At 48.2% G+C, this 12,555-nt stretch overlaps 1 protein-coding gene across 2 annotated transcripts in view; it reads right to left on the minus strand.

Annotated features, from left to right (window-relative positions):
* The window catches only part of MDFI (MyoD family inhibitor), a 42,094-nt gene that overhangs the window by 14,855 nt on the left and 14,684 nt on the right, over positions 1–12,555 (minus strand). For both annotated transcript variants that reach the window (XM_054024839.1, XM_054024840.1), the window contains exon 3: positions 1,592–1,810. In XM_054024839.1, the coding sequence (XP_053880814.1) occupies positions 1,592–1,810 (219 nt within the window). The remainder of the gene's footprint in view (positions 1–1,591; positions 1,811–12,555) is intronic.

Raw genomic sequence — 12,555 nt, forward strand, 5'->3', positions numbered from 1 at the left:
AGGATTTCGACAGCACAGTGCTAAAAACGCTCTCGACCTGCCTATGCCACAGCTTTCATCACTGCCACCCCGGCGGAGCCGTACCCCCGATGCATGAGCCCCCCTTGTCTTGTGCCTCTGCAGAGCTGCTGGTATCAGATCTCTCTCAAAGGACACGACCCGTCTCTCATGTGGGAACTGCAGATCCTCAGCCCTACTGTGCCCTTAGCTGTGTTTGGGGCAGTCAGAGAGATGCACTTTAGCCTTAAACCCACAATCCCTGCAGGTTGGTCCCGCCACTTCTTCAACCCCTAGTTACTTAACTTGCCTACATGCCGGTGTAGGAGGGACCGTCTGTAACGTTAGCAAAACCCCTCCCATTTCCCCCTTCTCTCCCTCTAGGGGGCTCTCCCCATCTGGTGCATTTCACAGGAGTTAGAAGGCGTGTTCCTCATTTTTCATCCCACGTGTCCCTGTGTATAACTTTGGCAGGTAAGGTTAACATTACAGACAACAGCAGCAGCAATTACCCCCTCACTGGATGCTACTCCTACTTTCGCCACCCGGACTAGCGCCACATCCTAGTGTGGGGGATAAAAATACAGCTCCCTGCTTTTATCTGGGAGTGGGAGGATAATGGAAGAACAGGGATAGTGCTCACTCTTGCTAGGAGCCTCTGACATTATTTTTGTATGTATTACGGTATTTCCTACAAGCCCCAACCTGGGACTAGGCCTATTGTGCTAGGTGCTGTACATACCACAAATGAAAAGACAGTCCCAATCCCAAATAGTTTATGGGTTTCTTTGAACCCATGAGTGAGGGGAGAGATACCATCGTGATTTCAAGGAGCCAAACCCCCAATGCTGCCCCCGCCCCAGCAGAACCCAAGGAAAAGAAGCAGAGACTTATGTAAACAACAAGGAGTCTGGTGGCACCTTAAAGACTAACAGATTTATTTGGGCATAAGCTTTCGTGGGTAAAAACCTCACTTCTTCGGATGCATAGAGTGAAAGTTACAGATGCAGGCATTATATACTGACACATGGAGAGCAGGGAGTTACTTCGCAAGTGGAGAACCAGTGTTGACAGGGCCAATTCAATCAGGGTGGATGTAGTCCACTCCCAATACTAGATGAGGAGGTGTCTAGGAGAGGAATTGACACCTGAAGTTTCTGAAGTTTTTTTGTTCAATGATAGTGACTAACAGACTTCAAAGAGAAACAGCAGAACTAAAATTCATTTGCAAATTTAACACCATTAATCTGGGCTTGAATAGGGACTGGGAGTGGCTGGCTCATTACAGAAGCAGCTTTTCCTTTCCTGGAATTGACACCTCCTCATCTAGTCTTGGGAGTGGACTACATCCACCCTGATTGAATTGGCCCTGTCAACACTGGTTCTCCACTTGCGAAGTAACTCCCTGCTCTCCGTGTGTCAGTATATAATGCCTGCATCTGTAACTTTCACTCTATGCATCCGAAGAAGTGAGGTTTTTACCCATGAAAACTTATGCCCAAATAAATCTGTTAGTCTTTAAGGTGCCACCAGACTCCTTGTTGTTTTTGTAGATACAGACTAACACGGCTACCCCCTGATACCAGAGACTTACGTGTCACAGCTTCGGGAGTGACCATGAATTCTGACGTGGCCTCACTTTTGGGTGGTGCTGTTCCATTTGCCAGGAAGTTCAGGGACTTGTCGTCATCTGGCAGTTTCTCTTTCTCCTCCGTTGCTGGGGCCTGAGGGTGAGGGGCTGGGATGTGGCACAGAGCAGGCGGTGCTACCGCTGGATTCTGCGTGGAGGAAGTGCACGAGATCTCCTCCTGATCTGAGAAAGACAGTAAGGTTCTAATTATTATTATATGTGCTAGCATACCATGGACCAGGCTCCTACCTTGCTAGGTGCGGTACAAAGACAGAACATAGACAGTCCCTGCCCCAAGGAGCTTACAATTGCAATATAAGACCAGAGACAACAGATGGCATCAGACAGACTGAGTGGGGAGTACCAGGAAACAGTGAGACACCTCTTCCATCATTCGTTCCATCTTCACAACCCTTAAACAGTGCAAAGGCAGCAGGCTTCCCAGATTCGAGCCTGGGCACACTATTCACAAGAAAGTTAAGAAGCCTAGGGCCGGATCCTCAGCTAGCGTAAACAGGCACAGCTCCATTGACGCCAAGGGAGCTACATCGATTTACACCAGTTGAGGATCTGGCCATTTTGGGTGGCATTTTCAGAAGTGCTCAGCACGGTCCGACTCTGCTCCTCAAGCAGTTCAGGGCCGCCCAGAGGTGGGGGGGCAAGTGGGGCAATTTGCCCCGGGCCCCACAGGGGCCCCCACGAGAATACACTATTCTATAGTATTGCAACTTTTTTTTATGGAAGGGGCCCCCAAAATTGCTTTGCCCCGGGCCCCCTGAATCATGTGGGCGGCCCTGATGCAGTTAATGGTAAAAGTCCCCTTGACTTTGCTAGGACAGAGTCAGGCCAGTGCTGAGTACGTGTGAATTCTCTGGGGGCAGGGACTATCGTGTTCTGTGTTTGTACAGTGCCTAGAACAATGGGCTCCTGGTCTGTGACTGGGGCCCTTAGGCGCTACTGCTGGACAAACCATTAAATAAGACACTTAGACTTTAAGGCCAGTAGGGACCATCATGATCATCTAGACTGACCTGCTGCACATTGCAGGTCACAGAACCTCACCCGCCCACTCCTGGAATAGACCCCTCACCTTTAACTGAGATACTGAAGTCCTCAAATCATGACTTAAAAGACTTCAATAAACATTATTTTGAAAATCCCACCAGTTTTTCACAATTCAAATTTTAAAATCATACAACATTTCTCAGGTGTTTTACTCAGAAACAGGCTGGTGCATCATTTGATTTTGTTTAAATCCAACCCCTGCTTATTTTCTAATGTTAAAATGCCGTGTGCACGTGACGGTCAGTTTGTTCCTGGAAGACACGCAGCAATTCGAAATGGTCACAAGGTCTGAGGTCCGTTTGGTTACCCTGTGAAAAGCAAAACCTCTCTGTCCCATATGCTGCCCTTGGCAGCGAGCTCCCAGCCTTGGCCATGCAGCGCTCACCCGAGCGCTCTGGAAGTACCCACGTAGACAGCACTTGGACGTTATGGCTCCGGCCCTGAAGCCTATTTCCCGCCCCAGACTCCAGAGCCCAAGCTCCAGCCCAAAAGGCGACACCTATCCAGCTATTGTTAGTGTGGTAGCATGAGCCCGAATCTGTCGACCTGGACTAGGAGGCTCCCTGCCGTGGACAGGGTAGTCATACCCATAGCGGCCTGCTATGAAATTGGAAACATGGGTATTTTTCCCATGATCATTTGTAGAAAAAAATATTTGAAATTTTCACTCAGACCCTACTGGAGTCCTGCCTGGGCACTGCTGGGAGCAAGCCCATGCTACAAGAGCTCCAGTTAGCAACCCTCAGGGCACTGCTGTGGGGAAGCTCACACTGCCAGGGGTTCTATCCAGCTGGGATAGGACACTGCTGTGTGGAAGCTCACTGAGACTCCAGCAGACTGCACTGCTTTCTCACAGCAGCAGCCTATCACAGGGTGAATAAAAAGTCCCATGCTGTGGGAGTCTTTGCCGGCATGGGCTTTGGGCACTTCCGTGAAGAAGGGCCCAGGAACCGTAGTGGGCATTAGAAGGGCGCTGCTCTGAGGAGGATCTCACCAGGGCGATCCCAGATGGGAGGAAGAGGGCACTGAGTGATAGGCAGCTCATGCTGCCGCAGTCCCAGCTGGCACCCACAAGACGCTGCTGCATGAGAAACGTGGGAGAGCGGTTACCGCAGCACAGCGAGACCAGTGAGAAAGAGGAGGAGGCCATCAGGCCCACGCCACCTGCTCCCGAAGCCTGCTGGAAAGGTACAGCTCCTTCGCACCCACACAGACTGAGCAGCTGGTTGTCACATATCCCAGCTTCAGCCAGAATCCTCTGGATTGCCAGGCTCCTGAGATTCCCTTGGCTTGGCTTTTGTCTGGCAGGTCTCTGTCAAAGGGGCTGGCCCACAGGAGCTGGACAAACCAGACATGCAGCCCTCAGCACTTGGTGGAAGGTATAGCCTTAGTGAGGCAGGCCTCCAGGTCCCTCTGTCCAGATGGGGGAACAAGATCAGGCAGGGGTGTCGGTAGGTATGCAATGGAGTTGACAGATGGACCCCCCCTCAAATCCAGCCCCCCTGTGCAGCCCCATCCTTACCACCTGTCTGGGGCCCATTGTGAATGAAGCACATGAGCAACTGGTGGGTTAGCTTGATGGCCAGAGCGGCACTGTGGGACAGCCCGACGAGGACTTCATTTGGCTCTGCTGTTGTGACGCGACACGGATTTCCAGCCGCACGGGCCAAAACACGGTGGAGCGGACACCGTTCAGCCTCAGTCCTGGTTAGCCCTGGGGGTGGGCGGGAACCCTACAGCAGCCAGGCACGGCTTGTAGCACCCGAGACGGCTTTGATGTCTGTATGCAGGGCATGTTAGAGAGATCGCGTGATGTTAGACATGGGTCATTCCTCTCGTGCAGACAAGGCCGCTGGAGATCCTGCGAACGTGAAGAGACGGCCCCTTTCTGCCGAGTCCCCCTCACTTTCTTCCACTGGTCTCCCAGTTGGCCTATCCACCTCTGACCCTCCCCCATGCTCCCTTATCTCTCAGAATAGCAACCGTTTACACAACAGGGGCTGGAGGTGCAGCAGCATCGGGGCGGAACCACACTTTATATAAAGCTAAATTATACCTTAGGAGGATAAAGCTAGACCAAGCACCCATAATTACACTGACTACAGCAAGAGGTCCTACACACAGCCGGGCAGGGGCAGAGGGCGGGGAGAGAGCGGCAGGCCTTGGACCCCTCATTATACTCAAGATAACAAGAGATCCTTCATGCAGGCAGACAGGGCAGGAGGCAGACGGGGAGGAAGGGAGGCAGACCTCACACATATAATTATAGTGGCCATAATGACATGAGGGAGGAGGGCCTGATCCAAAGTCTGCTGGGGTCAGCGGGACTCTTTGCACTGACTCTAGAGGACTCTAGAGCGGATTCCGAGAGGCTGATGAAGAAAAAAGCCGGGGAAGAGAGCGACCTCGTACACACAAAGCTATCCAACAAAGAGAGTGGCGAAGATTGCCCAGTGGATAGGACATGAGCTCGGTGCTTGAAAGACCTCGATTTGACTCCCAGTCAAATCTGCTACAGTCTTCCTGCATGGTTAACTCAGCTCCCCATTGGTAGAATGGGGATAGCCCTTCCCCACCTCACAGGGCTGTTGAGTGGATAAAATCCATTCAGGATGGTGAGGTGCTCGGAGATGGATGGGGGCAATATAAGCACCTAGATAGACAGTCAACAGAGGCACGTGAGCTTTTGGTAGGAAAGGCAAACACATGCGTGATGCTCACCTGGCTGAAAAATACAGCTGAAGATCCTTGAGCCTTTCAGCCTAACTAAGCCTTTTTAAGTTCAGAGGGATGTAAGCCCCAGAATTTAACTAGCACCTCCAACGCTTGGTGGTGGAGTGTGCGTGCCGGAGACTTTGCTTCCCAGCTGTTTTCTACGTACCAGCAAATCTGGACTGGTTTATGGTTTCACACGAACATCAAGATGAAATCCCCTTATGGGACACTCCGATAGAATTTAATAGAAAACAGTGATCTTTCTAGGGGTTTTTCAAACTATCCTGTAGAATCCAGCAGAGAATTCTCCCCCACCTCGCTATGAAATCTTTGAGGCTGTTAGAGTAATTTCTGTAGAACCTGTTGGTTTCAGCCCTCTTCCATTCTACAGGACTTTCCCACAGGCATGTGATTTTGCCTGGTTTTAATGTGAAACCAGGAGAAATTCAGCAGCTTCAGGAAAGGTTTGCGTTGAGAACTTGGGTCCAACACTCAGAGTGAGCCAGGGCAGGAAGTATGTGAACCCCTCAAAGCAGGGCAAAGGGGAGGAAATGTTCTAATGCTTCCTTGAAAACCCAAGCCATGGGAGAAAGAGGTGCAGACCTGGGTGTAAATAGAGTAGTGGCCACACAGAGGTAAATGCTGCAGCCATTTGTCTGGTCGCAATCATGCTCAATCATGGAAGTTTGGCCTGAGTAGGACATGCAAAGTTTGCTCCTATAGGCCTGATCTAAAGCCAATGGCAAAAATTCCATTGACTTGAGTGAGCTTTGGTTCAAGCCCTTTGTCACACGTGATCCTGAGGTTACCTTTCAGGTCATCTGATCATAAGGTTCTCCACTGCATTTGTGTAAACCCAGAACTTATATGAATGGAATTACACTGTCATACATTAGTGTTATCGGCCAGCTGGATCTGGCCCAGAGATAATTATTCACACACTTTGATAGGGCGCTCTAAATAGACATAACACTTCAATAATTAGAAAAGACATGATTGCCTACTCAGAAAAGCCTACAATGTAATATATTATTATCAAGGGCTTGATGGTCACATACACAGGTTTCCCCCCCTGTAACTTCACCGACTTCAGTAAAGTCATTCCTGGTTTACCGCAATGCAAGTGACTAAAGGATGGAACCCAACATCTAAAAAATTAGACTTCCAGATAATTGGGGGCTACCACCTACTGGTGGTGGGCTACCAGAAGATGAGAGAAAGGATGGCTTTGTGGTTAAGACCCCGAACAAGGACTTGGGAGATCTGGTTTCAATCCACAGCTTTGTAACATGGCAAGTCACTGTGCCTCAAATATAAAACTGGGATTGTAACACCCCTTTTGTCCGTTTAGAATATAAGCTCTTTGAGGCAGGGAGGGTCTCTCATGATATGTCTGCAGTGCCCAGTACAATGGAGGCTGTTGACACTAATGTAATACTGATAGACAAACAGATAGCTGGCTGGGCTGCACGCTGTTCATACGTGGTTAATTACACCGAACGCAAGGTCTCCTATACAAACAGAGAGATGGAGGGAGGAAATTGGCAATTAGATTCATTTCCACTGGAACAAACGGGGCAGAAATATAGAGCAGGAGGGAATTTGGACAAGTTGGTTCTCCCCTGTGTGAGACACACTGACTCACTCCCTGGCATCTCTTCAGCCGCGTGCCCACATGTGAGAGCCGCCGCGATGCGCTTCACAAGCGTTCTACAGAGCACGTGAGCTGCCGAAGCAGCCCCAGCACCTCTCCTGGCACTAAGACCCAGTGACAGGAGTTGCTCCTACTCTCTGTGGTTCTGCGATTGGCATGTTGTGGAGTCAACACGTGTGTCTCATTGTTAACAGCTCAGTGCCCCATGGGCGTGGGCACCTTTGCTGGCTTGAGCTCAGACAGATTTCCTTGTGGTGGTGTCAGGGAGACTGCCCAGACATGCTCATGCTTCAAACAGGCTCGAGGGACCCTGTAAAAAGGCAGATCAACCCCTGCTTTGATGCATCTTCTTCCCTGCTGGGAGCTTTCCAGACCCAGTCAGGCCCAGGGGAAAACAATACTATTAACGAAACACACTACACTCATACAGTAGCTTTCATCTCAGGATCTCAAAGTGCTTTAGAAACAAGCCTTGTGAAACAGACGGGCAGGTAATTATTATCCTCATTTTACAGGTGGGCACAGATTGATGACGTAACCTCCTTACATTTGCATGGCGAACCATCAGCAGAGTTGGGTGTAGAACCCAGGAGTCCTGGCTCCTAATCATCCCTTGGCAAGGTACCCCAGGAGTTATACGCCTTCTGGGAGGAAGTAGCCAAATGTTAGATATTATTTCAGTGACATCAGGTATAACGCTAAATAGAACTCTCATACTTCTTGCTCTGAAGCGTGTAATTGCATCACTGAAAGAGATACTTGGCATAACAAGGGGCCCAATAGAGTATGATCTGCAAAGCTATGGGTTTGGTGCCCAGCGGAGGTCTGTCTGGATCAGATGCTCTAAGAAGACAAGGAGCTAAAGACATGTTTGCAGCACTTGCTGTCCCACACAGTGTTTGTGAGCCAGTGGCTTCCACCTATCCTTGCTCAGCCCTGGGGACTCTGATCTGCTCGATAATCCTTTGCACAACACACCTGGGGAGACTGATACTGCAAGGTGTTGAGCAACCCTCAACTACCCCTGAAATCCAGGCAGATTTACCTCTTCACTTTTGTAATTATTTCTATTATTGGCAGCACCTCAGGGCCCCAGTGTGCTGAGTGCTGAACGTACACATGGTGAGAGACCATCCCTGCCCCAAAGGGCTTCGGGCCAGATTTTCTGAAAGTATTTAGGCACTGAACTCCCACTGAAATCAATGGGAGTTAGGAGCCTTAATGTCTTTAAAAATCCCACCCTGACACAACAGATAAAGGCTGGGAAGGGAAACTGAGACACAGAGAGGGACTTGCCCAAGATCACTCAGCAGGTCAGCAACAGAGCCATGTTATCCTTCACCCAACACCCCCTGGTCAGGGATCGGTTGTTTTCCTCTCATGCAAAGCCTGACATTCCATTGACCTCCAGGGAGAGAGCTGCTCACGGCACTAGAGGCAGCCACCAGACTTAGGCTGCCCTGAAATCTTCTGGGGTTCCGAGTGATCTCCCTGGGAAGCTGCTGAGCCCCCGCGGCAGAATCCAGAGTCATCCCTGACCCCCGGCAAACAGCTGTGAGCAGACACTGACTAGATGCTAGCAACTGGGGGTTGATGCATTAAGTGCTAACAAAACGTCAGACATTTTGGGATTGGGGATTGCCTGATCCTAACCTTTCTCATTTCCTAGTTACATACTGATACGTATATGCCATATAGCTGCTGCATCCCACCAGCCTCCCTTTACCATATGGGGCATCTTGAGATCACCTTTCATTCAAGCCTCAGCACCCAATAGGATAACTATTATCCTCATTTTACAAGTGGGGAAACCGAGGCAGAGCATAGCCCTGAGGTCCAGCCCCTTGCTCTAATCACCAGGTTACTCTGCTGACTAAAATGCCATTTCTGCATCTTCCCCTATTACACTTTTATACGAACGCTGATACAGTCTGCACCTCAATCGGGCCCAAGACCAGAGAATCCATCGCTTAACCAGGATAGCACGCTGGCAATTGGTTTCATGCAGTTTAATAGATTTCCCCTTCCCCTTTACAAGTACATGCCTGAGTCCTGCTTAGATAACAAAATGGAGCTGTGGTGCATCATTAACGATGCAAACAACATAACTTCTGCATAATATTTTTAAAATATGTTGGAGGGGAAAAAATGAATGTCAACTGGGCATAGGAAAACATTTTTGTTTATAAGCACAGAGACAATAGGCTGCAATAAGCATTCAAAAGTCATGAGTCAGGCCTCAATCAATCATGAGATTGGCTTAAAGAATGTCAGATTATTAAAAAAAAAAAAGTTCTTTTCATTTGCCTTCTGGTTTCTGAGCCTGTAGGATGCACTTGTATCCCATATTCAGGATTTTTCCCTTCAACCACAAGGACTAGAAACTTACTTAAGAAAAAAGGAAAGCTGAAATGTTCATGACATCATTAGACTCCAGAAGCTGAGACTTTAAGAACAAACCCATGCCAAATATTGCAAGATTTGCAGGAAGATTTAGTGACACTGAGTAATGTGTCAGCCATGTATCTTCACCTATTTCATTGGGCACCTTGTACCATTCATTCAATATAAGGTGTGCAAAAATGACACCTGTTACAAGTAGAAGGGCATTCCATTCATTGGATGGATTTATTGTGGATTTATTGTGGTACTACATTCCCACTGGAGCTATGAAACTTATGGGCCAACCTTTGGGCCTGGTCTTGAGTAGGATAAAAAGGTGTGTAGGGTGTGTGTGAGGGGTAGTTAGATTATGTTTAGCTATCATGATCTAGTCAACATATCATAAAACTCTTTTGCAAACAACTGGAAATTGCACCCTGCCAGCAATTGGTGGTCAGTAGTCAATTTAGCTGAACCAGGATGGAACTCAGTTTAGCTTCAAGTGTAAACAAGGAACAAGCTGTAGTCAGCACAAGTTCAGCTAACCCAGGTTAACCCTTGCTCTGACTTCAGAGGGAAGTTAGAATGACCTCAGATTTAATACAAGTAAAGGATCACGAGGATGACTGGCACACTTTCTTAGATTCCTCTTCGTTTTCTTTTGTTCTTGTGGACCACAATAGAGGAAGTGTCCAAGAAAGACTCTTGTACCAACATTCCAATTGAAAAGCTCTAAGAGGTTTGGCTAAGGGTCAGAGGAATCACAGAAATGTATAAGCTAGAAGATACCTCAAGAGGTCATCTAATCCATCCCCTCACTCTGAGGCAGGAACAAGTATACCTAGACCATCCCTGACAGGTGTTTGTCAGGAATGGTCTACATATACATAATCCTGGAGTACTCAAACTTGTGGGTACTTAGCTGAACCTTTAGAGGTCTTCCCATCGCTAAATACTGAGTTGTCCCAAGCATGTCTTAAATACAACATAGGAACGACCGTACTAGACCAGAGCTGCGGTGGAGCTAGACCAATGTCCCATCTCTAATGGCTAGTGGTACCACCTTCTACAGAGGAAGTTTCTCCCTAATTCTCTGAGCTAGAGGTTGCCTTGTGCCCTGAAGTTAGAAATGTATTTCGATTGCCAAGGTCCGAAGCAAACCTCTTCTTTTTGCAAAACTTGGGGTGTTTGGACCTAGAACATTGGTTTGACCCTTTCCAAAGAGGACAAGGAGGGGCAGTCACCATGGTTGGATCCAGACTTATGCCCTTCCAAACTTGAAGAGCATCTGTATCTAGCGTGTTGGCTAGAGTCCCCTTTTCATATGAATGAAGGCATGGATTCTCTTGCCATTTTTGTCTTCATCTTTCTCTTCCCTTTAATCTCCCAGGGATGACTAGGGAGAGGAAAGATGATGGTGGATGGAGAGATAAACAAAGATATACTCTACTGAGGTGCTTGCCATTATCAACATGCTACTGTGCAACAATATACCGTTTGGGAGCTTTCTAATCTGTTTTTTTGCAGATAAAATGAATGAGTGATCTCTCTTGGTTTTCCTCGTCCATCCAGGTGGTTTACTGACCCCCCCAAATGACTATTTTAGAATGTGATTAAGCGATTTAGAATATGGTGGAGGGAGTGCGAGAAAAATCCTCCAATCCCATATGCAAGATTGGAGAAGGAGAGAGAGAGAGAGAGAGAGAGAAACAAAACTCTGTTTTGAAAGTTTGCTCGACTGGGGAAATCCAAATGGCTTATTTACATTCGGTCTGAAATTAATGCACTAAAGCCTTTCAGATTCAAAGATATTCAGAGAAAGGAGGGGGAACGGGGAAGAGAAATGCCCAGAAAACCACAGCAGAGCACAAGCTAATCAGTGAGCTCCTGACACATCAAACACAGCTTTGCTTTCACCGATTTCCATACCTTGGCTGCTTACCCTGGCAGCGTTTGCCCTAGTGTCTCTCGGCACGCTTGGGTGATGGTGTATAAAACATTTTCGCTGCTGGACCACGAGGCGTTTGGTCACCAATGTTTGTTTCTATGAAAAGTTACTTCCTTAGCAAAACCACAAATAACTCGCCAGCTCCACACCAGGGTTATTATTATTTGTTATTTATAGTGTTCTGGTGGGTAGAGATATAAAGGCATAGGGACAGCCAAGCCGGTCAGCACACAGGCCCCTCTCTGACAATGGTCTGTGCCAGCTGCTTCAGAATCACTGCAAGAACTCCTGTCCTGGACAATTTTGTAATCCATGAGATGGTGTATTAAAACAACCTATCCCACCCCCTTTGTCTGGCTTGTGGATTGAGGCTGGGCTTCTCAAGGGCACGCTAAGGCATTCAACCCCCACGGAGTATAAAATAGAATCTGGCCACCTTCCTCCCTTTGGCTCCTTGAAAATCCCACCTCTGGCACAGGGAAGGTCTCTCACTGGGTATATGCAGAGCACCCATGGAGCCCTGAGCCGAGAAGCAGCCTCTAGGCACTGAACAAACAACAATCAAGGTTAAACCATTCAGATGACTTGGCCCAAACCATGTCCCACTCCCAGCATGGTACAAGGAAACCCTTTTCCCAAGGAAACGCTCACAGTTCAGGACACGGCAGAAGTCTCAGCACGGAGAAGCCCCGGTATTAGAGGGAGAGAAAGTTTGTGTGCCTCGGAGCAGACCTCCCCCCTCAAATTAAAGAGGAGGAAAGTAAAACCAGCACGGCAGAATAGAAACGCACATAGCTAAAACACCAGCTGTTTGAACAACACAATACAACATATTTCAAGAAAGGTTAAAACTGGAAATAAACTCCTGTATGAGACACTTAATTCTTCTGCTACCTACAACAGCTAAAACCCTATTGACTTCAGTGCAATTCCTCCTGATTTACACCACTGCAAGTGGCTACGTCTTCACTTCAGAAACTAAGTGTGTCTTTACATGGAGAGAGCTATCGTACTGCAAAATCCTAGTGGTAACAAGGCACAGGCAGTTTTTCTCTTGATTTTGCTGAGATCAAGCTTCTTCCCCTCCCCCCACCGTTCTTGAGGTAAACACACACCTTCATTTGCAATGAAGACAGCCACAGATGCGAGACTAAGTCTCCATGT

The sequence above is a fragment of the Malaclemys terrapin genome, chromosome 4, assembly GCF_027887155.1.
Source record: "Malaclemys terrapin pileata isolate rMalTer1 chromosome 4, rMalTer1.hap1, whole genome shotgun sequence".
Taxonomy (NCBI): Eukaryota; Metazoa; Chordata; order Testudines; family Emydidae; genus Malaclemys; species Malaclemys terrapin.